This window comes from Aethalodelphis obliquidens, unplaced genomic scaffold, assembly GCF_003676395.1.
Source record: "Aethalodelphis obliquidens isolate GAN/ISIS:26980383/991018 unplaced genomic scaffold, ASM367639v1 scaffold3, whole genome shotgun sequence".
NCBI classification, from domain to species: domain Eukaryota; kingdom Metazoa; phylum Chordata; class Mammalia; order Artiodactyla; family Delphinidae; genus Aethalodelphis; species Aethalodelphis obliquidens.
Window position 1 is genome coordinate 12,034,178 of NW_020837947.1, and position 26,196 is coordinate 12,060,373.

Genomic DNA, 26,196 nt, shown 5'->3' on the forward strand with positions numbered 1-26,196 from the left:
AAAATAAAACAGTTCTCTATCTTTTCCTAACTTTAAAAATAGAAATTCAGTATTTTGCATATAGGAATAAAAAGTAAGTAAGAGGGCTTCCCTGGTGGTGCAGTGGTTAACAATCCACCTGCCAATGCAGGGGACACAGGTTTGAGCCCTGGTCCAGGAAGATCCCACATGCCGCAGAGCAACTAAGCCCGTGAGCCACAACTGCTGAGCCTGTGCTCTAGAGCCTGTGAGCCACAGCAGCTGAGCCCGCGTGCCACAACAAGAGAAGCCACTGCAATGAGAAGCCTGCGCACCGCAACAAAGAGTAGCCCTCGCTGGCCACAACTAGAGAAAGCCCTCGTGCAACAACGAAAACCCAACACAGCCAAAAATAAAAATAAATAAATTTATATATATATAAAAAAAGTAAATAAGAGACTTGTTTCACTGATAGTCATTTTAAAGAGCATAATATTCACCAATTTTAATACCTGAGAACCAATACACCTCATTACAAATTTTACCTCAACAAGTCAAAAACTAGGTATTCTCCATATCCAAAACTTCTCACTCCCTAACATACGAGTTCTCCTTTCTTTACATAGCACAATCTTCCATATTATTTTTGGTTTGGAATACAATATAAACTATCTGATAATACAAGCATGTAACAAAGTGACGTATAAAATCAGACTCACAGGACATGACAAAATGTGACCAGAGAACATTAGCATCAGACTAACAGTAGTAGATCCAACATTAAGAAAAGCACATTCTAAAACAATAATGTGACCAATATCGACATGTTCCTAAGGTTTTTTAAAGTAAATTTCTTTGTAAAAAGTATTTGAAACAAAGCTCTTTATAAACTTGGGCTAACTTCTACTGAAGTAGCAATATTCTTGAGCAATCACAATGTTTAAAGAACAAAGGCTAAATAAAAGATACATCACAGATATTCTGTGAGGACCACCAGATCAGGCTTTTAACAAAGGCAGAACTCCCAATTTTACACTAAATATTGTGCCAGCATGAAAACTGCAGAACAAAGTTTCAAATGCATCTTTGGGGGAGGGGGGGCATAAATAATTGCAAACACCAAAGCACAAAACCTGAAATGTTACATAATACCTAAAAACCAGTGAGAGAACATAAAAAAATAATCACCTTAAAAAAAAATCTTATAACTTTTTTCTGATTATAAAAATATTTTACTATGGAAAAACTGGAAATGCAAAAAAAAGCATGAAGACAGCAGAAAATGCAAATCATCTATAATCCAAGAATTCATCACTCATTCCAAATATACTCAATTAGTACCAGGCACTATGGATCCAATAGAACAGGTAGACAGTCTCTGTTCTCATGAAACTAATGGGCTGCTTTTGGCGATGGACAACATTCTAATAAACAAATAGAAACACTTTGCAGAGTACAGTTAAGCACATAATGAAGGTAACAATGTGATACGGTGAAGAGTATGCAAAATTGTACATTTTTTTCAGAATCTCAAATCTAGAATCCCTTTTTTTGTTTTTTTAAAAGGATGGCAGCTTCTCTAATTTTTCTGTTTTTAATTTATTCATTTTATTTTTGGCTGTGTTGGGTCTTCGCTGCTGCCCATGGGATTTCTCTAGTTGAGGGCAAGCGGGGTCTACTGTCCTTGTGGTGCATGGGCTTCTCATTGCGGTGGCTTCTCCTGTTGCAGAGCACAGGCTCTAGGCGTGTGGGCTTCAGTAGTTGTGGCACGTGGGCTCAGTAGTTGTGGCTCCTGGGCTTAGTTACTGCACAGCATGTGGGATCTTCCCAGGCCAAGGCTCAAACCCGTGTCCCCTGCATTGGCAGGCAGATTCTTAACCACTGTGCCACCAGAGAAGCCCCAGAATCCCTTCTTTAAAAATGTAAGATATTATAAAAGGAAATGATGCCTATTTTTTTATTATAAATCTGAATTATGCAAACATCTGTCCAGTAAGATCAAATCTATATTCCAAACTTTGGCGGGGGGTGGGTTAGAGATCCTCTAATTAAAAAAAAAAAGAAAATGAAAAACAAAAAGCGAGAATTTGATATATAAAGGTGCTAACCAGATTATTATGACAAATACAAATGTTTATATCCTTCATAAATTATCTTTTGCTATTGGCTATAAGCAGTTTCACATAAATAATTATCCTTTTATATTATTAAGCAGAATATCCCATTTCTCAAGCATGGCAGACATCTAAGGTTAATATTACAGTTTTAAATACTATCAAAAAGGAAGCTATTTTAGAATCTAAGTTATAGCTTAAAACTGTGTTAGTAGCAAAGAAAAACTATCATCTCTCCCCCCCAAAATATTACCATTTAAAGAATTAAATTTAGGCCACAAGAACTTATTTTCATGGTCCTTTAATCCAACATCCAAATTTTTACAATCCTCCCAAGTCCCTGGAAAAGGGGGGTTAAAAAATACTCTTAAAAAAGGTACATAGGGCTTCCCTGGTGGCGCAGTGGTTGAGAGTCTGCCTGCCAATGCAGGGGACACAGGTTCGAGCCCTGGTCTGGGAGGATCCCACATGCCGCGGAGCAACTGGGCCTGTGAGCCACAACTACTGAGACTGCGCGTCTGGAGCCTGTGCTCCGCAACAAGAGGCCGCGATAGTGAGAGGCCCGCGCACCACGATGAAGAGTGGTCCCCGCTTGCCGCAACTAGAGAAAGCCCTCGCACAGAAACAAAGACCTAACAGCCAAAAATAAATAAATTAATAAACTCCTACCCCCAACATCTTCTAAAAAAAAAGGTACATAGAAGTTACAGTCAGCCAAGATGGAGTAAGCAACTATAGCCTCTCTCTCTCTCACTGATTACAAGTAAACCCTACTGACTACATATAAAAAACAACTACCTGAGGATGCTGTAAAAGGGAACACCAAGCCACTGGAGTCAAACTTGAATAATGACCAGTTACAGCGGGGCGGGGAGCTGTGTGTGGATGTTAAGGTAAAAAATTTCGCAGTGTTTTGTGTTCCTCCGTTATTTCCGGACTTTTATTCCAGAGCCGGCATTATTAAATGGTGCAGCCAATACCAGAATTAAAAACACAATACTAGGGGAAACCCCCTTCATCTAGCCAGAAGACTACATAAAAGGAATCGTCCACACTACTGGGGAAGCAGGGGTGAGGGAAAAAACAACTCCTCCCCCTTTTCTTCCCAGGCCCTGCTAAAGGTTAAAGGACAGCCACTGTTGCCACCCCAGCACCAAAAACGCCAAGAGAAAAGCCATCTCCAGACAGGAAAAGGGCCCCTACTATCCAAAAATACCATTTTCTTCTCTCTCTTGCCACTTCACTCTGAAGGCTAAACCTGGAGAGAAACCTGACTTTTTGGCCAGAGAACAAGGAAAAGGATGCCCTGGGATCTGGAGAGAGTATGGGAACCCCAGAGAGAGATAGAGAGGAGCCCAACGTAAGTCCTGGGCTTGTCCTAAAATTGTGCCTGTGTGAAACAGACCCAAAGAAGCCCAGCAGAGGCTTTGAGAACTAATATCTATGTAAACCATTACCCAATACCTAGACAAGTGAGTGGAACATATGCTGGGCACACCTAAACAGCAAAAGAAATGCTTTGAAAACTGAACTGACACTGGAACCACCCAAAAAGGCAAGACAGAACTTGCATCCTGAACCAAACCGAGTTGAATACCTGCGAAACAAAAATCAACATTATTCAGAGGATTTTAATAAAATACTACAATACAATATTGAAAATGTCTAGCATACAAGCCAAACTTACTTGACATACCAAAACACACACACACACACACACACACACACACACACACACACACACACACACACACACACACACACACACACTTACTCTCTCTCTCTCTCTCACTGTCCTGGAAAATCTGTCCACACTGATCAAGGGGAAAAATAATCAACAGATGCCAACCCCAAAATGACACTGATGTTGGAATTACCAGTCAAGGACTTTAAAGAAGTTATAATCATTCTAAATAAGGTAAAGGAGAAAACTCCCGAAATAAATGCAAAGATAGAAGTTTTCAGCACAGAATGAGAAACTACAAAAAAGAACCAAATGGAAATTTTAGAACTGAAAACTACAGTATCTGGAAGAAAAAGACAGTATGGCACTATATATAAGAGCTATAAAATTTCACCAGTGACTTTACACATTTTAAGAAGCAAAAGGCCATAATCATGATTATTTTTACATCAACATTTTATATGGCAGTTAAAAAAAAATGTCCAGGAAGAGAGATTTAGTAAGGTATACTAAGAGATAGAAACCTGATATACACATTATTAATGCAGAAATATGGAAATGTCTAATGCTACGTGACAAATAGAAAATATTTGCAATAACTGCAACTTCATAACTATAAGAATTAAATGCAAAAACTTCCTTGCACATATTAGTTATTCAAATATAAGCTGATTTAACTTTGATAAATTAGCTTACTAGGTTCCAAAGATAATCAGGTAACCAAATACAGCTAGAAAAATAATCTATCCAGCTTCTTCATATCTAAATTCACCTGAATGCAACAGATCTATTGTGCTCAAAGGAGCAGAATGCCAAAGCCAGATTTATGACATACATTTCTTTACTCCCATCCCCCCCAAACTTTACTTTTAACAATCTCTGCAACCCTGTATCTATAATCCTATGCCAATATTCATGGAAATAAAGAACTATTTCAAAGGAGTGGAATGTCTCACTCTGAAATAATCTCAATATAACTTGTAACTGACGTACAACAATCACCCTTGTGTACTTACTTTCAAATTTACTTTGAGAGTTAATCATAAGCACTCACGCAATAATCTTACTGAGATCAATCAAGTTTTATTTTCAAGGTAAAACCAACTAAAAACAAAACAAAATCAACTAAAAACAAATAGAACAAAAAGAACTGGGAAATACAAAGCCAAACTGAACTGATTAACAGGTCAAAGCTAGTGGGTGACTTAAATCAAACCAACATCCACTGATAAGCTACTGTAGATATGCACAATATATTAAGCCCTTCAGGGGATAAAAGATAACATAAAGTCTTTCACCTCAACTATCTAACAATCTACTGAAGTGGAAAGGGAGGGTCATAGACACATCATTACTCTAACATAGCAGATTCTTCATATTCTGAGATTTACCACTGTCAGCTTTGACAATTCACTAACGATCCCAAAGTTCTCCAAAATGTAATCACAGGTAATTTTTTGGAGATACTAATCCAAAGTGTGTATATTAAAAAGCTGGTGTATGGGGAAACAATTTACTTAACCATTAGTGACTGAGCATCTTTTTCTTCCCACATGTTCCCATACGCATTTAACAAAGGAATAACATACCAAACTAGTATTTAAAAATGGGGGATCCATGAGGACCTTAAGACTTTGCCTCATGAAAACAAGAACACGGGGCATAATTTAGTGCCAAAATAAAAAATGCTACTGGGGAAGGTATTCAGACAAATGAAATGTAATTAGAAACAACAAATAAAAGGTTTAATAAAGAAAGTGGAAGTGAAATGGACTGACTGGAAAAAGAGAGCATTCCTGTCACAGCTGTGATTCTGCTTCTACACTATTTACACATATAGCATACTCATCAATAAATCTCTTGACAAGCAGTAATTTTCACAAAGGATTGGAGAAGTGGCTATTTCCTAATGGGAATGCATTAATATCTCAACAGACTGCTGTGCTTTCCTACTGGAGTATCACTAAGTACCAAAAACAAGACACAAAGATGGGAATACATAGTGTATAGCTTTGCATATAGTAAATCGTCCTATTTCATAGCATTTTCAAATATGCAATGCTTATGACAAACATATTGATAATATTTATTTATAAATATTTATAAATAACTTATTTATAAAATAGTCTTATAAAAAGTATTAAATCCACAGTTAAGAAATCTGCACAGGGCTTCCCTGGTGGCGCAGTGGTTGAGAGTCCGCCTGCCAATGCAGGGGACGTGGGTTCATGCCCTGGTCTGGGAAGATCCCACATACTGCGGAGCAGCTGGGCCTGTGAGCCATGGCCGCTGAGCCTGCGGGTCCGAAGCCTGTGCTCCGCAGCAGGAGAGGCCACAACAGTGAGAGGCCCGCGTACAGCAAAAAAAAAAAAAAAAAGAGAGATCTGCACAGTTGAAGGTAAAGGAATCTTAATGGTTTTTCAAAATACAAAGTGATTCAAACAGAACAGTTGTTCAGAGATTAACCTAGTAAAAATTAATCTAGCAATCTTAAAAAAATGTCGTTCTACTGTACGAACAAGAGAGAACAGAGAATAATAAAAGTCAATTAAAAACTGACCATAACGGGCTTCCCTGGTGGCGTAGTGGTTGGGAGTCTGCCTCCCGATGCAGGGGACATGGGTTCGTGCCCCGGTCCGGGAGGATCCCACATGCCACGGAGCGGCTGGCCCTGTGGGCCGTGGCCGCTGAGCCTGCGCGTTCGGAGCCTGTGCTCCACGTACCGCAAAAAAAAAAAAAAAAACTGACTATAACAAACCAAGTGGGGAGTTATGAAAATATGGACCAAAGTATTCGTACTAAGAATAAAAGGGGAGGGAGACGCAAGAGGGAAGAGATATGGGAACATATGTATATGTATAACTGATTCACTGTGTTATAAAGCAGAAACGAACACACCATTGTAAAGCAATTATACTCCAATAAAGATGTTTTAAAAATATATATATATATTTTAGAAGTGAAATGCAAAAAAAAAAAAAAGAATAAAAGGGAAGGGAAGGATGAAAAGCGTATTTTTAAAAATAATTCATTGGATTTCATGACTGAAAAGATACAAATAAAAGAGAGACACTTATGAAAATTCCAAGTTTTCAGGTCTGAGTGTTTGGGAACACACTTTTACTACCGACATAAAGAGGAAGTCTAAAAGTAAGTTTGTAGAAGAAAGACAAATTTAGACTGGGATGATAACAATGTCATTTTATGTACACATAATACCTAGAAGATATGGGACTGCATCCCGGAAGAGAAAAGCAAAATTACAGTCTTTCCTGAAGAGCTAAGAGTTGAAGAGATGAAGAATAAAATACTGAAGACTAAATATCAGAGAGAGAATAAGTAGACCAAAAGACTAGCAGGCCTTACAGTAAAATCATTTCAGAAATATAAGCAACAAATGCAAAAACTAAAAAAAGAGATACGCAGTAGCATAATAAAGAAGAAAGATAAAAATAAATATTACGGGCTTCCCTGGTGGCGCAGTGGTTAAGAATCCACCTGCCAATGCAGGGGACATGGATTTGAGCCCTCGTCCACGAAGATCCCACACACCACAGAGCAACTAAGCCTGTGCACCACAACTACTGAGCCTGCACTCTAGAGCCTGCTCACCACAACTACGGAGCCCGTGTGCCACACCTACTGAAGCCTGTGTGCCTAGAGCCCGTGCTCTGCAGCAAGAGAAGCCACTGCAATGAGAAGCCCGTGCACTGCAACGAAGAGTAGCCCCCGCTCGCCTCAACTAGAGAAAGCCCGCGCGCAGCAATGAAGACCCAATGAAGCCAAAAATAAATAAATAAATTTATATATATATAAAAAAAATCTTTAAAAATAAATATTACTTTTCATCTCTATGGCACTGTCAACTATTAAGCACTATCATATTATACATGCTATATCACTTTTACCTTCAGAATGGCCCAGTAAGATTAGTATTTATTATTCTCATTTTACAGATATATAAACTTAGGGTAAATGACCTAACTAAATTCAAACTGGTGTTAAGCTACAGAGCCATGTCTCAAACCCAGTTCTTCTGGCTACCCCAACACTCAGTTTGCAAAAACAAAGCAAAGTCCTCCAAGTAGCATCCAACTAAACATATACAACTGAGTCACTGAGTAAGATGGTAGATGACCGTGGAGACAACCATGTAATAGCATCAACCTAACCAATAATAATAACCAAGAAGATTTAAAGACAACAGATTATGAAGCTTATATGCCTACTGATCAAGTTTTAAGAGTCTTCCAACCCTTAACAAGGAAGTTCACTTTTTCTAAAGGATTTAATTCAAATAACATTAAAACAGACCAACTCCATCTTTCTCCCCAAAGCTAAGACACATAATATTTTGGGTTTGAGGAAAATATTACAAAACTGGTATGGTAATAGATGCTGAATGAAAAATTCCAAACACTGAAAACTCTCATTCGCTACACCCTATCGACCTACTTCTCTCTTAAGAAACAACCACGGCTAAAAGGCTGGTAGGCTACTTTGCAGAATTTTCTATATGCATCTATATGTGTGTCTGTGTGTGTATATATAAACATAAATGTGTACACATATTTATATATGATGACATATATACTTTAAATACAATCTGGTGCAAAATTATACTCATAGTAACTATTTAAAATTGATTATCTTAAAAGTCTTGCTGGATTTAGTAGAACATTGAAATTCTTATAAATGATGACCAAAAATAATACTGGTCCAAAATACATCATGGTCTGTATTTTGTTACTGTCTGATATTCAAAAGTTTTGTTCAACTTATAAATATTTCTCCAACTTGGAAAATATGTTGAATATAATACAGCACTTTCTTTATAGCTCATACTCTCCAAAACTTTTATCCATTATTAAAATGTTACAATATGAAAATACTTTCCAGGGCAAAAGAGACATCCACAATGACAGTAAATGTTCCCAGTAGCAGCTTTAAAAAAAAACTACTTTTCTTGGTACTTTTTAGTTTTCTCTAGAAACTAAGAATATTAGAACTAGTATTCTTTAGCTTTCCAAGTACTTTATAAAATTATTTTACAATTTTATATATTAAACCACCTTCTCTGAATATTTAAAATTTTATATACACCAACTTTTTTGAATATTTCAAACCAGCCAATATTTTAAATATTTAAACCAATTCTGAGAGGTAGTCAGGGAAGGTATCACTATCCCTATTTTTAAAATGAGTAAACTGAAGCTAAGAAAAATTAATTAGAAAACGTATTCATTAGGGCTAATATTTAAGAGATCCTAAAATTTATCTTGTCTAATCACATTTTATAAATGGTAAAACAACTACCTCCTTCCTTGCCAACTGTAATCTATCACATCTTACTATGAAAGCAACCACATTAATTTTGTAGCATTGTTGTGCCTTAAAATACCTGTACCAGGAGCTTTCTAAACAGTTGTCTATGAAAATTTAAAGAAAGCAGTTACAGAGCAGCCACCATTATTAAAATGAAAATTAGAAACATGCTAATGATACAGGCTTACAGAGTAACTGTATCCCTCTTCTACGAAGAAGGTACAAGATAAGTAAAAAAGGCTTTTTTTACTCTTCTGCAGAGGGCTGGGTTGCTAGGGAACTGCTGGCTAAGTGGGTGTTACTGTACAACGCCTCTCTGCCAAGGAGTGCGTGTTCTCCTATGGCACCTATTTTATGAGCAGGGAAGCAGCAGCCTAGTAGTTTGTTCCTCATTCTGGTCCAGGGTTAGCATAAAGTGATATTAATTTACTAAGAATCACCAATTCCCACTCCTCTTCCACCTACAACACACATGAACACTACCAAAATCTCACTCAAAAAATTATACTGAAAAAGTGAAAACAATGAACTGAGACGCAGAGAACAGAAATTTCTTCTAATTTGGCTGCTAACTATATGCCTCTCATAAACTGTGATTCTTAACAAGTTTCATCACCTTTGGGTCTTGATTCTTCATCTGTCTATTAAATGATATACTATCACAAGTGTTTCAGGTCTAAAATTTGCAATTTCTGGAAATCAAGTTTAAGCATTAACAAGGAAGTGAACAAGAAACCCAATCATAGAACCTATAACTACAAATGCTTACCATGAGTGTAATGGTCTTTAGCTACCCCATTCTAAAATCAAAGAGAACAGAAATGATTCTCTATGAGAGAAAACAAAATGTATAAACAAACACGTACATATATAAAAATAAGTCTTCAGTTTAAATTTTCCCAGGAATCCAAACAACCACCTTTCTTTGATTTCAGTTCTTTCCTATGTTTTTTGTAACATTAAAATAAAAAGATGTGAATTTTACCTCCTCTTAATTTTAGAGTTACTAAATAACTGATAAGCAATCTGTTAACAGTGAAATGGCCAAAATGAGAACAAGAGAAAGAATAATTAATTTGTCAATCCTCTTCATTACAAACCATATTAGCTGGAATTTCTCAAATAAATATGGATTCTATTTCTAAAAATACAGTATTTAAATTCACCACAATTCCACGTTCACAATAAATTGGTTATTGCAGACAGAGTTATGATAAAAAACTACGTGACCAAGAGGAGCTAAGAAAACACTCAATGATACAAGTCGGCTCAATGTTACGGAATTCTAATAAAGTTTCATTAAACAAAATTTAAATCTTTAATTTTATTCATAGACCATGCAATTTACTACTTAACTTTTAATTGCATATAAGAACATCTGGTTGTATAAACAGAATTTAAAATCAGGCAAATTCCAAGCAGAGTTGCTTTAAAATGTCCTTACATTCACAAATACAATATGACAGAAAGGGTCAATCCTTATCTAAAACAACAAAGAAAAAAAAAAAAACTGAGTAAGATAAAAGATTCTAAAAGATTTTGCCCCAAGCCTTTTTCTCTTCTTTTTCTACATCATCTCCCCCTAATCTCCATCTCTAGCCTATTCTTAAGTGCTTGACCTATATCCAGCTGGTCATCTCCACCTTGATGTCCCATAGACACCAAATCTTCAAGATGCTCAAAACTACAACTGTATTCAACAAACTAGTTACACTGTCTTTGGGTGGTTGAGATATGGGTGATTTCAATCCTCCTTCCATACTCTTATTCTAGGTGGGAAAAATGATCCCTCATCCAACCCACCAAATTATCTTCCTCCTCTAGTGCTTTGCTCCTCCTGATCTGCCCTATTAATGGTTGGTACCATATCATTTTATCTACACCGTCACTCAGCCAAAGCCCTGTGGCACCACCCTCTTCCTTATATCCAGCTCCCTATTATTACTAAATTTATTTTGCATTCATCTAGTCATCTCTTCCCCATTATTACTGTAGTTGAGCTCATCTTCTCTATAGTAATTTAACCTTCCTTCCCTCAATCTCACCCCTCATTGACCTGCCCTGTTCTGCAAAGATATTAATCATCATTCTAAAATACAAATTTAAAACTTGTGCTTTTATTAAAAACCCTTCAGAATCTCCATTCCCTTCTGATTAAAAATGCGGTCTTGTGCATAGTACACAAAGACCCTTCATCAGAAGACCCTTGCCTAACCCTCCAGCAGTCCTCCCAACCACCTCCCCTACCCAAAGCTGCCATTTCCTTGAAAATGATCTCTAGCCTTTGCCTTACACAATGTCTCCTCCATCATACTGTGTACAACATGATATACACAGAAGAGTATACACATACTGTTTATAAACTGTCTACACCACTACTCTGTATCATAGTATTCATGTCACGTTACGTTCTTACCCTTTGTGGTAGTCCATTCCCAACCCCACCCCTATCAAAATATAAGCTGTCTGAGAAAAAGGACACAGGTATCTGATTAACCTGGTAACCACTCTGCAGAATACAATGCCTGCTAGATGGCAAATACACATAAATAACAAGGCTCAAAGGACCAGCCACTACTTTCCAGCATTCCTTCCAACCACTAGTTGCTATTACATTAGAACCTTTGCGGGTTATTATTGCATTCTAGCAATTTGAAAACTGTAATATAGTTAAAATAGAATGAAAAAATTGTCTGACAATCTTGAGGGACTAGCAAAATAAAGGAAGCACTCAGAATTATTTGGAACGACTCTCTGTTAACAGCTCTAAGATGCCTGAGATATCTAATCCTTTGATTTTGCAAATGAATCAAAGTAGTGACTGGGAAATTTTGTACTAGGAATGATGTGGCAGCCTCTGGCCTATTCCTTTGGGATATCAATCCTCTTCAGCTAAGTTGGTCACAACCCTTGTTCTTGTAATTGCCACCAAAGCAGAGAGAGGCCTCTAAAAGAGGTTCTGAGTTCTCTGACAAAATGGGAACAAGAATTTGGAAAATTCTGCCCAATAAGAGGAACTGCTATAAAAATAAAAACCACTTTTCTTGGTGTAGAAAAAACAAAGCCAAACATGTTAATAATCCTTACAAAAGCAGTCACTCGTATTTCAATAAAGCATTGGGGGGGGGGGCACTAACTGGTTTATTAAATGCTTACAGAAAAACTACCCAAAGCTATAAGTCATTTCAGCAACTAACATACAACATGGTAAAAACTCATTTTGATGATTTTTATTCAAAGCCAGGCAAAAGATAGATAACCTGCACATAGTTTTTAAGCTTTTATTAGGTAAATGCATATTAGCATTATCAGGAGACTTTCTCCCTATTTCAAGAAAACTACACAAGCAACTACTTTCACAGTGGTCCTTAACTTTGGGCAATACTTTAAAAAACATTCTTGGACTTCCCTGGTGGCGCAGTGGTTAAGAATCCGCCTGCCGACGCAGGGAACACAGGTTCGATTCCTGGTCCAGGAAGATCCCACGTGCCACAGAGCAACTAAGCCCGTGCGACAGAACTACTGAAGCCCACACGCCTAGAGCACATGCTCCGCAACGAGAAGCCACCGCAAATGAGAAGCCTGCGCATCGCAATCAACAAAGAGTAGCCCCTGCTCGCCACAACTACAGAAAGCCCAAGCACAGCAACAAAGAACCAACGCAGCCAAAAATAATTAATAAACAAATAAATTAATTAAAAAATTTTTTCATTCATTCATTAAAGCAGTAAAGGAAGATTAGCTGATTTACTGTTATGTACACTGTTGAACAGCTTTTTAAGGATCTGTAATACATGTGTACTCATCACTAAATTAGGTCTGGGTTCTGTGCCCAATAAATGAGGTTTCTCTTCTCTTCCTTTAGTGAGTTAGTGTAGCTACACAATGAAAGCATCATGACTGGGAGACAGGAAGAAATGAACAAAGCTTTTAAAAGTTTGCTCCCTTTGCTGCATTTTTTATCAAGTTTTCAAGAAAGAATGCTCGCTCTGCAATTAATACGAAAAAAACTTTTAGTCCATCAGAAGTCACTAAATGTGGAAAAACAAGAAACGTTCATTTCCAGTACACACCCACACAAAAAAACTGAATGTAAACTCCAAGAGGACAGAGGTTTTTTGTGTGGGTGTGTTTTGTACACTTAAATCTCTAGAGCCTAGAACAGTGTCTGCACATCTGCACATGGTGGTAGGTGCTCAAAAAACATGTTGAATAAATATTTTCACTAAGGCAGCTTTTAAAGTTATTTTGTTTCTGTTTTTGATGTTAAAAAGGCTTATAAAGCCTATAAAAGAATATATCTTCCTGCTCAATTATAATTCTGATTTGCAAGTAGCATGCTATTAACCAAGTTCTTAGGTTTCAGAGTGCAGTAAGGCCATAAGTGTATGGCCCATGGCCTATTTTTGTAGGCCCTCAAGCCAAGAATGGTCTTGCATTTTAAAAGAACTGTGAGAAACTAACAAGATTATGCAAAAGAGACATAAGCGGCCCACAAAACCTAATATTTACCATCTGGCCCTCTACAGAAACCGTGAATGGAGTTTCCATTCAAAAGAGAATGAAAGTTTTTTGAATATGTACTTTCACCTATGAACTGAATCTCTGCTACTAGAAACATATTTTTCACCTAAGACCTTCTCCATATCTAAACCTCTAAATTTTGGTTTATTTGATTTGAAGAATACTAAGGAAATGGTTTTTTGTTTCATTTCTCTTTTTTTTCACCAGAGCATAAGTGGTTATAATGCTGAGACTAATAAGAAGTAAAGGAGGATTAAAGTTAATTTATGTTTAATATTTTACATACTAAAACATTACAAAAACGGATGGAGGAAAAAACAAAGGAATACAAACAGAGAAAAAAAAGCCAAATTATATTTCAAAAGAATAGCAAGTACATTAAGGGAGAAAAAACTAACAAAGCAATCTTTGAACACTGCATTTTGACTATATATCCTCAGACTAAAAAAGATGAACTATAAACAAATACTAAATTCTAGTTAATAGGTTTGTTTTCAGACCTATGGTTTAGAATTCTGCAACTACTTCCTGCATATTTTAGGACTGATAAAACAATAAGTAATTTTAGAATTGATAAAACAGTAAGTAAATATATTGTGGATAATGGGAACTAGTTTCCTCACTGTCAGAGAAAGGAACTACAGATTTGCAAAAGGGAAAGGCCAGAATGAACCCTACAGTGCTGGACTGTTATTGGAGATAGGATGAACTCATGGCTTTTTAGATAGGCAGATGGATAAACAACAAAAATGTGTGTGTGTGTATGTGTGTGTGTGTGTGTGTGTATATATATACACACACACACACACACACATACACACACACACACACACACACATATAAGCATGTTCAGACATATACCCAATTTCTAGCTCAATCTGTTAACAGATAACCACCAGAAGAAACTAGGGTTCCTCAGAGAAATGGCTGATTCCAGAGCTGGGGTGGGAATATCTTATTATACAAGAAAGTAAGTACTCAAAAACTGATAAGCACATGTCACAATGACACAGGTGCCAGCCTGAAGGAGCCCTGACATCAAAACACCCCAATGAATAAGAAAAGAATCCTTGAGTTCATACCGATATGCATAAATACATAAATGGGGAGAAGGAAAAGCTCTAATGCACTGCCAATAATAAACAAACAACAGACTTAGAAAATCTGACAACCATCTTAGTCCTGATTCAGGCAAGAACTAACTGGATGCTAAAAAAAGAAGAGTGAAGTTTGATGTTAGGACTCCGTGCTTCCACTGCAGGGGGCACAGGTTCGATCCCTGGTTGGGGAATTAAGATTCTGCAAGCCGCATGGAGTGGTCAAAAATAAATTAATTAATTTTTAGAAAAGATATCTGTCACAAGGGAAAAACAGTAATTTTACAATGGAGAAACCTTGCAGAAAAAAGTTAACCTCCCTACTAATGGGATAAATAGACATCATGTGCTTCCTGAGGACAAAATATTACTTCTGGATTATTCCTGCTAAAGAAGCATAACCTTAAACTAATCATAAAGCAACAGCAGACAAATCCATATTGAGGGAATTCTAAAAATAACTGGTCTATTCTCATCAATCATCAAAGGTCACAAAAGACAAAGTAATAACCAACTGCTCCAGATTAAAGGACACTAGACAGACATGACAAGTGAATGCAAGGTGTGATGTAGGATTTAGATTTACTCCTTTTATTCAGGACGTTACTGGTACAGACAGTGAAATCTGAAGGTCTGCAGACAACTGCATTATATCAATATTAATTTCCTGATTTTGGTAACTGTACTATGGTTACATAAGAGAATGTCCTTGTTTTCAGAAAAGACAGTTATATTTAGAAGTAAAAGGCATTAATTGCAGTTTACTCTCCAAACGTTCAGAAAAAAAGTTTACATGTGTCTTTCATGTGTATGTCAAGAGAGAAAGAGAATAGGAAAGCAAATATGATTAAATTAACTAGATAGAGGAATCAGGATGAAATGTACATAAAAATTATCACTCTTGCAACTTTTCTGTAAACCTGAAGTCGTAAAAATAAAGTATAAAAAGGGGAAAAATAGTTAATTTATATTTGGACATTATACCAGCAAAAAGAATTGTGAAAAATCGAGTGATGGTTCTCCTTTACATCTCAACCAGGAGTTGAGAGCCGACCCTTCCAGTCTCAGCTCTAACACAAAGCTGCTTTTCCTCGGTAAAATCACAATGGCAGGCCTCAGTTCCCTTGTTTGTAAAATGAAGACAGCACCTATCCTACTTTTCTCACAAATTAACCCTAAAGATCCACAGAAACATAATAATGGTTGCGGAAAAGAGGTGCATAAAACACCATATATCATAAGGTGGCTCACTTTTAACAATGTTTGGTAAACAAAAAATACTTCAAAATTACACAAGCCAGACATTTTTTTCACCATAGCAAGCAGCTGTTTTAGAAACTAGACATTTGCTATGTGTTTTGGTTTGCAAAAAATTTAACTTATTCAACATTCTTCTTACCATTTCAATAAATTCAAATACCTGTATCATTTTTTTTAACCATAAAACTTTACAGTATCAAAAACATTACTAAAGAAAATCATTAACCAGGACTCTGTCAACCTTTTTAAAAAAATTAAGATATAGCTGACATACAGCTTGTATTAGTTTCAGGGCTACTGGTCAATCTTTCAGATACTGTGACCCAGATTAAAAAGATTATATCATTTCCCAAGTTCCCAAGATCATAAAATACATGATCCAAACTTTTCATCCTTCACTCACAAGCCCCAAGGAATTAAATCAAATTCAGAAAATTAGTGTTTATAGAAGAGAGAAAAAGAGAGACACCAAATTTTTTTCATGCACTCAAATCAAGGGAAAGTTTGTTTCAAAAATAAAAATATTCCTTAATTTATCCTTCCAAACTCATAAGGGTTTGGTCACCACTTAAAAGTATTTTTTAATTGTTTACACATGGAGACTAATTAATATCTCACTCACAAAAGAAAACATCCTTAAAACTGTGTTCTCTAAAAACAGTTATGATTCCAAAATGCCAAATGGAGATTTAATACGACAATTTAGTTTAAAATAAAATAGGGTAGCTTGTCTTATTTCCCCGTTGTTGAAAATATAAGATCACATTCTTGTTTAAGAAGTCTACTTGCTCAATCCCACGCAGTTCCTGGCAAAGAAGCAAGCCCAGAGTCAGTAACGCCTGCCCAGCCTCACTAGCTCTGCAGCAAGGTCATTGCACACAAAGCTGATGAGGTGAAAGAAAAAGGATTACAAGAACATAAGCTCAAAGAGGGTATGCTTTTCGCTTGTCTTGTTTACAACTGTATCCCAGCAGACAGAAAAACGGCTGGTGTATGGTAAGCATTCATTAAGTACTGGTTAAATGAATAAACGAATGAAATCCTAAGTCTTTATAAAGTATACTAGTCAGTCTTTATAAAGTATACTAAGTTGCAGAATTATTTTAAAAACAAATTTGGCATACATTAAATTAATAGCCACAAATGTCTTTTAAAAACATGAACCAATAATCTATATTCCCCATTCTGACTAAATAGAGTAGTGTCAAAGTTCCTAACGTATTTCCTGACCTACAGTAGATACCGTAACATATTTACATACCCTTCCTTGACTTTAAAATATGGTGTATCAGAAACTGGCAAAGCAGAATTACAAAGACGAAATAAATGCATAAAATCAGAATCAGAAAGATCAAATGCATCATGTTTACCATCAAACTTAAGATAGAACTAACTCAGACAAGGAATCAGAAGCTACAGAAACATTTCTCACCAGCATTTATTTCTCATAATAGTACCGCTAACAAAATCTGCTCCTCTATAATTAGAAAATCAAAAATTTGATTTAGTCTTGTTTTTCCATTACTACACAACATCTGTCAATGATCTGTTGTCATCTTATAGTTTGAAGAACTTCCTCAAAATATAAGATGTATTTTACTTCCTACCACCAAATTCAGAGATTTGCAATTTACTCACATTATATACATAAGTAATATTTCTTATACAAAAAACTATACGAAGCAGAATGCAAGTAAATGCACAAGAGTTTAGATATGATTTATACTCACTACTAAGCACAGTAACTTTTTTTTCACTTAACCTATTTTTTGTGAAAAATTCAACTTATTCCCTACATGTTCTCTTTCAGATTACCAACATACTCTAAGTGACAAACTTTATTCTGCTTCCCAAGTACTTCCCACATAATCAAGACATCATTTCACTACCAATTTAACCCTAAGTATTTTCCAAAGGGCCTGCCTTATGTGGGTCATAATCATCTTACTATGCTTCTTGTGTCCATGCTGCTGGAAAAGCAGTCTGTACAAGCAGGAGTAGAGAGGCACAATCCTGAGAGAGAGGAGTAGAGAAAGATGTTGAGAAAACAAAACCAGATAAAATGAGCTCACTTAAGAGCTCAGGAGCTCAGCCACTGTTCAAGGTCAAGATTGATTACATTCTCTCAAACCATTATGAGTTAGTTGTTGTCCAATAACAGGAAAACTGGCCCAGAAGAAATACCTAAAATTCCATGTACAAGCAGCAATACCAGCACTAATTCTAAGCCAACTATACTTCTAAAAAAATGGAGCAAGTGATCATAAAATATGACTATTTAGAAGACTGGGGAATACAGATGTCCCCTAAATGCCAATCAAAATTACTGTAACAAACTCAATGCTAGCCTAAAGTAGAACGGCTGAACTATATATATCTTATGAATTTCAATGTTGCCAAAAAATTTTTATATTTAATCCTGAATGACTGAAACACTCTCAGAGTCCCCAAAATCATTATTATCAGTCTCAATTATCCTTGTATTCTAAATTTTTTAAATTAGTTAAAAACACAACTTTTACCATATGTTGTTTTAAAATGAAAAACAAAGCAAAAAGGATTTGAAAATAGCATAATTACACAATATAAAATTTAGGATGGATTAAATCTAACTGGAACTTTCAATGGAATAGTCCCCTTCCCACTATCCCCTCTTAGTAAGAAGTGAAAATCATAAACAAATCAGAGTTTTGATTTTAAATTTCCCATCTAAACTCCTATACGCCTACAATGCCATAAAATGACCTTCAAAATAATGCTTATACATACTAAGTCCTCCAAAACATTAATTTCATATTTAGTCAAAGAATCTCCCAAGTAATAGGGAACCTAAAAATCTCAAATCAATCATTTATTTCACAGAGGAGAAAACCAAATGTCCAGAAATGTTAACTGCCTTGGTCCAGGCCATTCAGCTACCTACTATACCATCAAGCTATCCATTCAAGAAATCTTTATTTAGCATATACTATGTACTAAGGCACTATGCTATGTACCAAGGATATGAAGCAATAAAGATACGTGGTCACTGTCCTCATGTAATTTATAATATGGTGGGAAAGATTACTGCTAACTACTTAAAATTGTAGTTATCACTAGAAGGAAAAGCACAGTGTTTTAAGACAGTTTAACAGGGGACCTAAATCAGTGATTCTCAACCATGGTCGATTTTGCCCCCCAAGGGGCATTTGGTAGTATCTGGAGACATTCCTGGTTGTCACAATGGGGGAGCTAGTGGGTAGAGGCCAGGGTTGCTGCTAAACATCCTGTAATGCACAGGACAGCTCCTCACAACATGTAATTATCCAGCCCAAAATATCAATAGGGCCCAGGCTGAGAAACCTTGACCTAAACCACTGGGGGCACGGAGGGGTTAGTGAAGGCTTCCTTCCTTTATAACACCAAGACTGCTACATCTTTAAGGGATTTTCACAAGGTAGAAACAAAAAAGATAGACTAATTGTTACAATTAAAACTCCCACTGGGGCTTCCCTGGTGGCCCAGTGGTTGAGAGTCCGCCTGCCAATGCAGGGGACACGGGTTCGTGCCCCGGTCCGGGAAGATCCCACATGCCACGGAGCGGCTGGGCCTGTGAGCCACGGCCGTTGAGCCTGCGCGTCTGGAGCCTGTGCTCCGCAGGGGGAGAGGCCACAACAGTGAAAGGCCCGCGTACCGCAAAAAAAAAAAAAAAAAAAGACTAATTAAAATCCCACTGGAAAATCAAAACAGGAGAGAAAAAGGAGAGAGAGACTTCCCCCATACATGAAAAAGAAAAGAAAAAGGCAACGTTTTATAGCTACTTCACATAAATTCCCTTTCCTGAACCACAAGGGGAAAATATAAAAACAAATTTCACATGCTTTTATTATTCCCATTACCTTTCCCACTGTTCTCTACCAAACCATGCCTACTACTAGATATTGGTGGAAAGACTGTATTAAAAGTCCTGTAGTTAACCAAATGAACACTCTGGATACAAACTTGGAAATGGAATAAAATGAAGATGGGATTTCACTATTGATGTGAAAGACAAGGCACAGAAGAGGAAAATGTACTGGGTGTTAAAGTGACTCTGGAAAGGGCTACATCCTGAAACAAAGAGTAAGCTATCGGACTAACCAAAGGATCCTAAGAACAAAAGACACTAAGAATTTAGATATCCTAAAGATGAGTAAAGAATTTAAGAACCAAGGTAAATTCAAAAATTAAACTGCAATAGTTTTCCTGATACATGCATAACAGATTCTTATAATGCATAAGAGATTCTTATATTTTCCACATATTAATTTAAGAGTTCCTATATTACTAAAATGCCCTCTCCAATTAAGTTATAATTTTCTAAGGAAAGGGTCCTGTATTGCTATTCTCTTTTCCCTCTTTTCAAAAACAAAAACCCTACCACAATAACCTCCATACAGGAGGAGTCTTACGGACAGAGTACAAATATGTAGCTCACATAAAATTGCTGCATTCCAGTAATCAACTGTGGTCCTAACGTAATCCACAGATTTAAACAGATAAAGATGAGACCCTTTCCACTGAGGTGAGAACTCTAAACCATCATAACAAATAAATGCCACCATCTTTGAGCAGCAGTAACTACAATACCTTGTAATGATGATAATTCTTCTGGAATTAACCGCTCAGGTCAAGCACTGACCGTTAGGGAATCTTATATTCCATCCTGGACAAATTTTCTTTCATCATTTCAGAACTGACATTAGTTCTGAAAACTTTTATCACAAGGATGATGCTTAACTGGAAATTAAAGTTTTCCCACAAAACTAGCACAATGGGAACTTAAATATCAGTTCTTGAGCCTCAATCTCATTTAACTCATGATACGTACGAGGGATTTACCACGTAAAGGATCTTTTGACAGTGCATTTGAAAACGGGGTAGGGAGGCACAAAGCCCCTTTGAGAAAAGGGTTGGGGGGGTGGAGGGAGGCAGGGAGGCAGACACGCCATCATGACTCGGACATATCCTGCAGAAGACCCCACACGTTCAGACTGAGACTTAGCCACTATCTGCAGATTAAAAGCCTACATTCTGAACTTTAAAATCTCTGGCACATTCCTGTTTTCAAGCCAAGATCTGCTTGCTTGTCTTTTTTTTTAATCTTGAAAAACCTGATAATTAGCAAGTTATAAAAGCTAAGCATTTCTTATTTTAAACATTATACATATAGAGCTAAACTGTGGTGCCTTATCAAGCAAATGGCACTTCTTGACAATTCAGTGCTTCAAAGATACCTTTAAACTTGCCAGAGAAAGTTCTGTTGGGCTCAGCCCAAGGATAGATGCCTTTAAAAGCCAAATTCACTGCAAGTAAACATTCTAAAACATCCTTTTCTCCTAATCCTGTAACTCAGATTCCTTTTTCATTTTTGCACTTTGCAACGTGATTTAATGGAAAAACGTCATTACTGAACTATTTCCCACTATATACTTCCTTGCAACAAAACTTTTACTACATCAGCAAGTGTTATAGATATTCACAGAAACTATATTCAGAAATCAGAAAAAAACAGGATGATGTACTTTCAGTTTAAAGCAAAAAAAAAGTATATTCTTCTGAATCTCCTTCAAAATCTATTGCCCTTCCTCAATTCTATGACTGTTAACTGCTACAATTTTTAAGCCAACCCCATTTTCAAATATGGTGAAGTGCGAACGTATTAGTAAATAGGAAGTTAAAAGATGTTTTAAGGTCTCTGAAATACGTAAGGGGAAAAGAGAGAGTGCTACATAAACTAAAATGAGAATACTACCACAAATCTCAAGTTCTTATGAAGATTAGCTGAGAGAAGAGTTGAAGCATCAAGCCAGCCATTTAAATGTTAGACTCCTTACCCTTAACATCAATGCTAAAATGAAAAACCAATTGTTAACACCTGTAATCCACCACGCTTTACAGTGACCAACCACAGTGTACTAACCACTTGTTTGTATCTACCACATGGCAGGGAGGGCTGGGAATGGAGGACGGTACATATTAGGAACCCCCAAGATAAGTAGGAGAGGCACCCAACAAAAAGGCGTAGGGTAAACAAATAATGGCAAGGAAATAAGAGAAAGGATATTTTTTATAATTAAAAAAAAACACTTTAACATTCTCTTAGTGCTATAGCACCACATGTAGCAAATAAAAAGGCTACAGACCTGTTGTTTTTCCCCCCTGCAGAGCCATGAAACTATTAGCAATAAACTGGAACATATAGTATTCTTACTTTTTATTCCAGATTTTAAGGACAAGAGTATTGTGGGGTGGAACCAAATTTTATAATCTGACCCAAATTATCAGCTATAAATCCATAAAAAAATGGAAAAGATTCCCAAGTCACTGCTCTAATTTGTATCAAGAAGCAGTTAAAAAAAAAAAGAAAATCCAGTATTGAAAAAGAAAATCCTTTCCAAAAAAAATGCTTGCTTTCATGTAACTGTGTCACTGCTATCTAGTCTAATATGGAGAGTTTAATTCACATATTATCTAACTTTAAGCCTCTTTGCTAAGTTTCCAGAACGTCAATTCTAGGGAGGGAGGGAGAAAAGAGGGACGGTGGGAGGGAGGAGGAAACGAGTTTTCTCCTTTTGGAAAACAAAATTGTAAAACAGCTTTTTAAAGTATTGCCCTGTTCAGAATATCACTATTATACTACTGAATGGAGTATTAACACTTCCACATGAAAAGTTCATAAAATTTATATAAATTTAGTTAACATCACATTAAAATATTGTTAAATAAGTCATACAGGTAAGGATAACTCTGGTTGTGTAGATATGTACTTGTTAAATGCTTGTTTAATGTTAGCATTAAGGTCTATTCCTACCGGAGTTTTAAAAGATTTTAAAATATTTTATCAAAACTTGTCTCCCTTCAGACTAGTGAACTCAACTAAACAGTGAAAACTGGACACCTGCTTGTTAAAAATCTAGCCCTATATACGACACGTTAAGGAGCCCGTGGGAAATGCTTCTCCAGCATCTTCCCTCTGCATGCACAACTCACCCTGCCTGTCTTTATGTCGGATGATGAGAACGGGGGGGGGGAGTAAGAATAGGAGAAATTGCAGAATAATCTCGCCTCCCGAACAACCATGCCCTTAGCTTAAGTCCCTAGTTGGCAGGTTACCTAGCCAACAATATCTCAATTATAAACTAACACTACTTGCAAGGTGACCACAGGTTATCACCCCTGTAAGTGCTCTGCCTGCACTACCCCCGATCACGGCCTGCCTCATTAAGGACCCGGGAAAGGTCTGGGCGGTGATGCCCGGCCTCCAGTTAAAATCCCGCAGGCCCAGGAAAGAGATGGGCGGGCCAGGCATCGGCGGAACTGACCCGGAGAGACCTGCCGTAAGCCTCCGGGGGAGGGCCCAAGTGGGCCTTCCCTCCAGCCCCGCAGCCACTCAGTACTCTGCTGGAGACACCGGAACCTCCCTCCGCCCCGGGGCGGCCCTCTTCCAGCCCTCCGCCCACGGAATCGGGGGAGGGGCGCCGGGGCAGAGAAACACCCCTCCCCCACGGCCACAGCTAGGCCGCCACTCGCCCCACCCTGAAAAGCACTGCGGGCCAGTGCCCACCCTCCCGCAGTGGCCTCGTTCCGGGTTGAGGGGAGCGTGGGTAGGAGGGGAGGCTAAAGTACAATACCAACCTCGCTATTGAAGGTTTTCACAGCCTCCATGTTGTCGGTGCGGAGGCTCGGAGCCCGGCGGCGGAAGAGGCGGCGGCCACTGCACTGGGTGGGGAGAGCGAGACGGGGGCGGCAACGCGGCTGCGAGGAGGGGGCGCCGGCGGGAGGCCGGGCCGCTGCGACCCCGGGCAGGAGGGGAAGGGCAAGCACCGGCAGGGAAAGGTTCCCTTAGGGGCAGCGAGGCCCCGGCATGGCCGCTAGGGCGGGCGGAGCGCCGGTCCGGGAAACAGAGGCGCTGCCGGGGCTGGTTGGCAGCGGGCGGGGGAGGGGCTGGGCGCCTTCTCTTCTCCGCCCCGCTCGGTCTCGGGCTTCCACCCCCTAGCCCGGTCCCCTACACTCTCCACCCCCTTCTTCCTCTTCCTCCGACAGGCTCCTGTTTCACCTCCCCGCCGCTCGGGCCGTAGGAACCAGCAGCGCACGGCGAAGACGGAGGAGGAAGCGCTGGCAGCAGCGGCTGCGGCATCCAATATGGCGGACACGAGTCGGGCCGCGCAGCTCGGAGATCCGCGGCGCCTGCCAGCGCGCCCCCTGGCGACGGGACCGCGCAGGCCCGGGCCGCCGCGCGGAACCATCGAGCACGCGCGGGCCAGAGCGTCGCCGCCAGGAGGCCCCGCTCATCTCGGCTCCCGGGGTCCCTGCCCCTCACCCGCACCCCACCTCCTCGCCGCTGCGGGAGCGAGTGCTGCTGCCTCTTGGAGCGCCCTTGGGGCCACTGCAAAGCATTGCTCTAAGAAAATCCCAAATGTCCCTCCGGCAAGTTTAGGCAATATACACGTTTCCGTTGTTTCCATGTGGCTTGGCCCCTTTACATGAGGTTTAGTTGCTTTTCAGAACTTTACTGGACGTTGGCCTAAAGGTTAACAGCCGGAAGAGCTCCTAGTCAGCCACTTATTTGGTAACGATGTGCCCAAGCATTTTAATAGCGTCGGGAGAAAACGTTAGAAACAAAAGCTTTGGATCCGGGCGGGGGCAGGGGGACGAGGGAAGCTCGCCTGCAGCGAGCAAGCAGCTCAGTGCAGGAAATGCACGCTGCATAAAATCCGGGGGGGACCGGCGTGGTCTAGACAATGAGTGCATTTGTCTGTACAGCGGGAAGCCGTGCCCAGAACGCACAAGATTTCCATAGGCGAAAGAACCCATCTTTTATGAAAGATGAATTATTCTAAAGGAATTTTGACCTAGGTTTAGAGGCAGAGGATGAATACCGTTTTCCTAGATGAAATAGATGCTGCTAGCAAAACGCCTTCTCTCTCACGTCGTGCAATGTAAGATAACCGATACCAAATTCAAAGCAAGCATTTAAATTAAAAGTTAGGGGTGTATCACTGAACCCCAAACACCACTGTCGTCTTACTGGGAGTCATTTTTCAGCAGTCACTTCTCCGAAGTTCACTCAAAGGAAAGGGGGGAAAGATGACGGCAGAATTTTTCTCTAGAGGATTGTTGGAATCAAGGTACTAATGTAAGAGCTGAGCCCAGAACCGTGTGAAACTGGGGAAGGCAGGCGCCTCTTGACATTTTAGGGTCTGCTTTTTAGAGCCTACTTCATTGACAGCTTTAATACGGTGGCTGGCTACTTAGAAGGTAAAACGGATAACTTTTTCGTAAGAGCTTATATGTCCACTTTCAAAATCTCGAATGTGTCACAAAGTTCATAGGCCAAGCCATTGTGATCTCTTGCCAACAATTGCAGTAGCCTCCTAACTAACTGGTCCCTGTCATTCATCCTCCAGACTCTAGCCAGAGGGGAATTTTTTAATACACAAATCAGATCAGGTCACTCACTTGTTTAAATCTTTTTAAGACTTTCCCACTGCACTTCAGATATTATCTTAACCTCTTATGGCCCGAAGGTCCTACCTATCTCAGCTCACACTACTTCCCCTGTCCTCTTTACTCTGGTCACAGTGGTCTCCTTTGTTCCTTGACAACACTGAGTGCTTTCCTACCTAGGACACTTGTGTGCCTCTGCCTTCTGGGGTGCTGTTGGTCTCGTTCTTTCCTCCTGCCAGAGGTTTCTCCTAATCAGTTCATCTACAGTAGCATGCTGTGACTTGCGGAAGTACCCACTCAGTTCTGCTCATGCCAGATTTTTACCACTCAACATTTGCCGCTCTGGCCTATGAGGGATTATTTATTCAGTCATTCATGAATGAATGTTGACCGAATTACTTAGGCCTGAGAGATTAAGATGCAATACAAGCTAAAGAATTATATTTTAAAAAAAAAGAATTAAATCCATTGTTAACATATTACAGGACTTGATTTCATATAGCTTGCATAGCCAGAAGGATTGCAGAAGGCGTATTTTGACCAAGGGACGGAAAAGAAAAATAAAATAGGCAGAGGACAACCTAAGCACACTCTTTTAGTGAGAAGGAAGTAAAGCAAGAGGAAAAGTAGAGAAACGTTAGAGGAGGGTAAAGGGGAGTCTGGAGGCCCAGTGCAAAGAGTAAATGCAAAGTTTGTGCACAACTACACACACCTCTACGATGTGAACATGTCAATGCCCATGTGTGTAGTTTATGTATGTATGTAT

At 38.7% G+C, this 26,196-nt stretch overlaps 1 protein-coding gene and 1 long non-coding RNA gene across 12 annotated transcripts in view; one reads left to right on the top strand and one right to left on the bottom strand.

Annotated features, from left to right (window-relative positions):
* Positions 1-24,165, bottom strand: part of SCAF8 (SR-related CTD associated factor 8) — a 197,957-nt gene extending 173,792 nt beyond the window's left edge. For 6 of the 11 annotated variants that reach the window (XM_027082867.1, XM_027082814.1, XM_027082798.1 and 3 more), the window contains exon 1: positions 23,619-24,033. In XM_027082867.1, coding sequence (XP_026938668.1) covers positions 23,619-23,648 — 30 coding nt within the window. In that variant the 5' untranslated portion in view covers positions 23,649-24,033. Of the gene's footprint in view, positions 1-17,910; positions 17,976-23,614 lie in introns of all 11 variants that reach the window. The other 5 variants (XM_027082875.1, XM_027082849.1, XM_027082859.1 and 2 more) reach the window with 5 other exon arrangements.
* LOC113607492 (uncharacterized) lies at positions 19,664-24,999 on the top strand. The gene is made up of 2 exons (XR_003427966.1): positions 19,664-23,706; positions 24,027-24,999. It is a non-coding gene; the product is annotated as an uncharacterized LOC113607492 (long non-coding RNA).
* Positions 25,000-26,196: the final 1,197 nt, after the last annotated feature.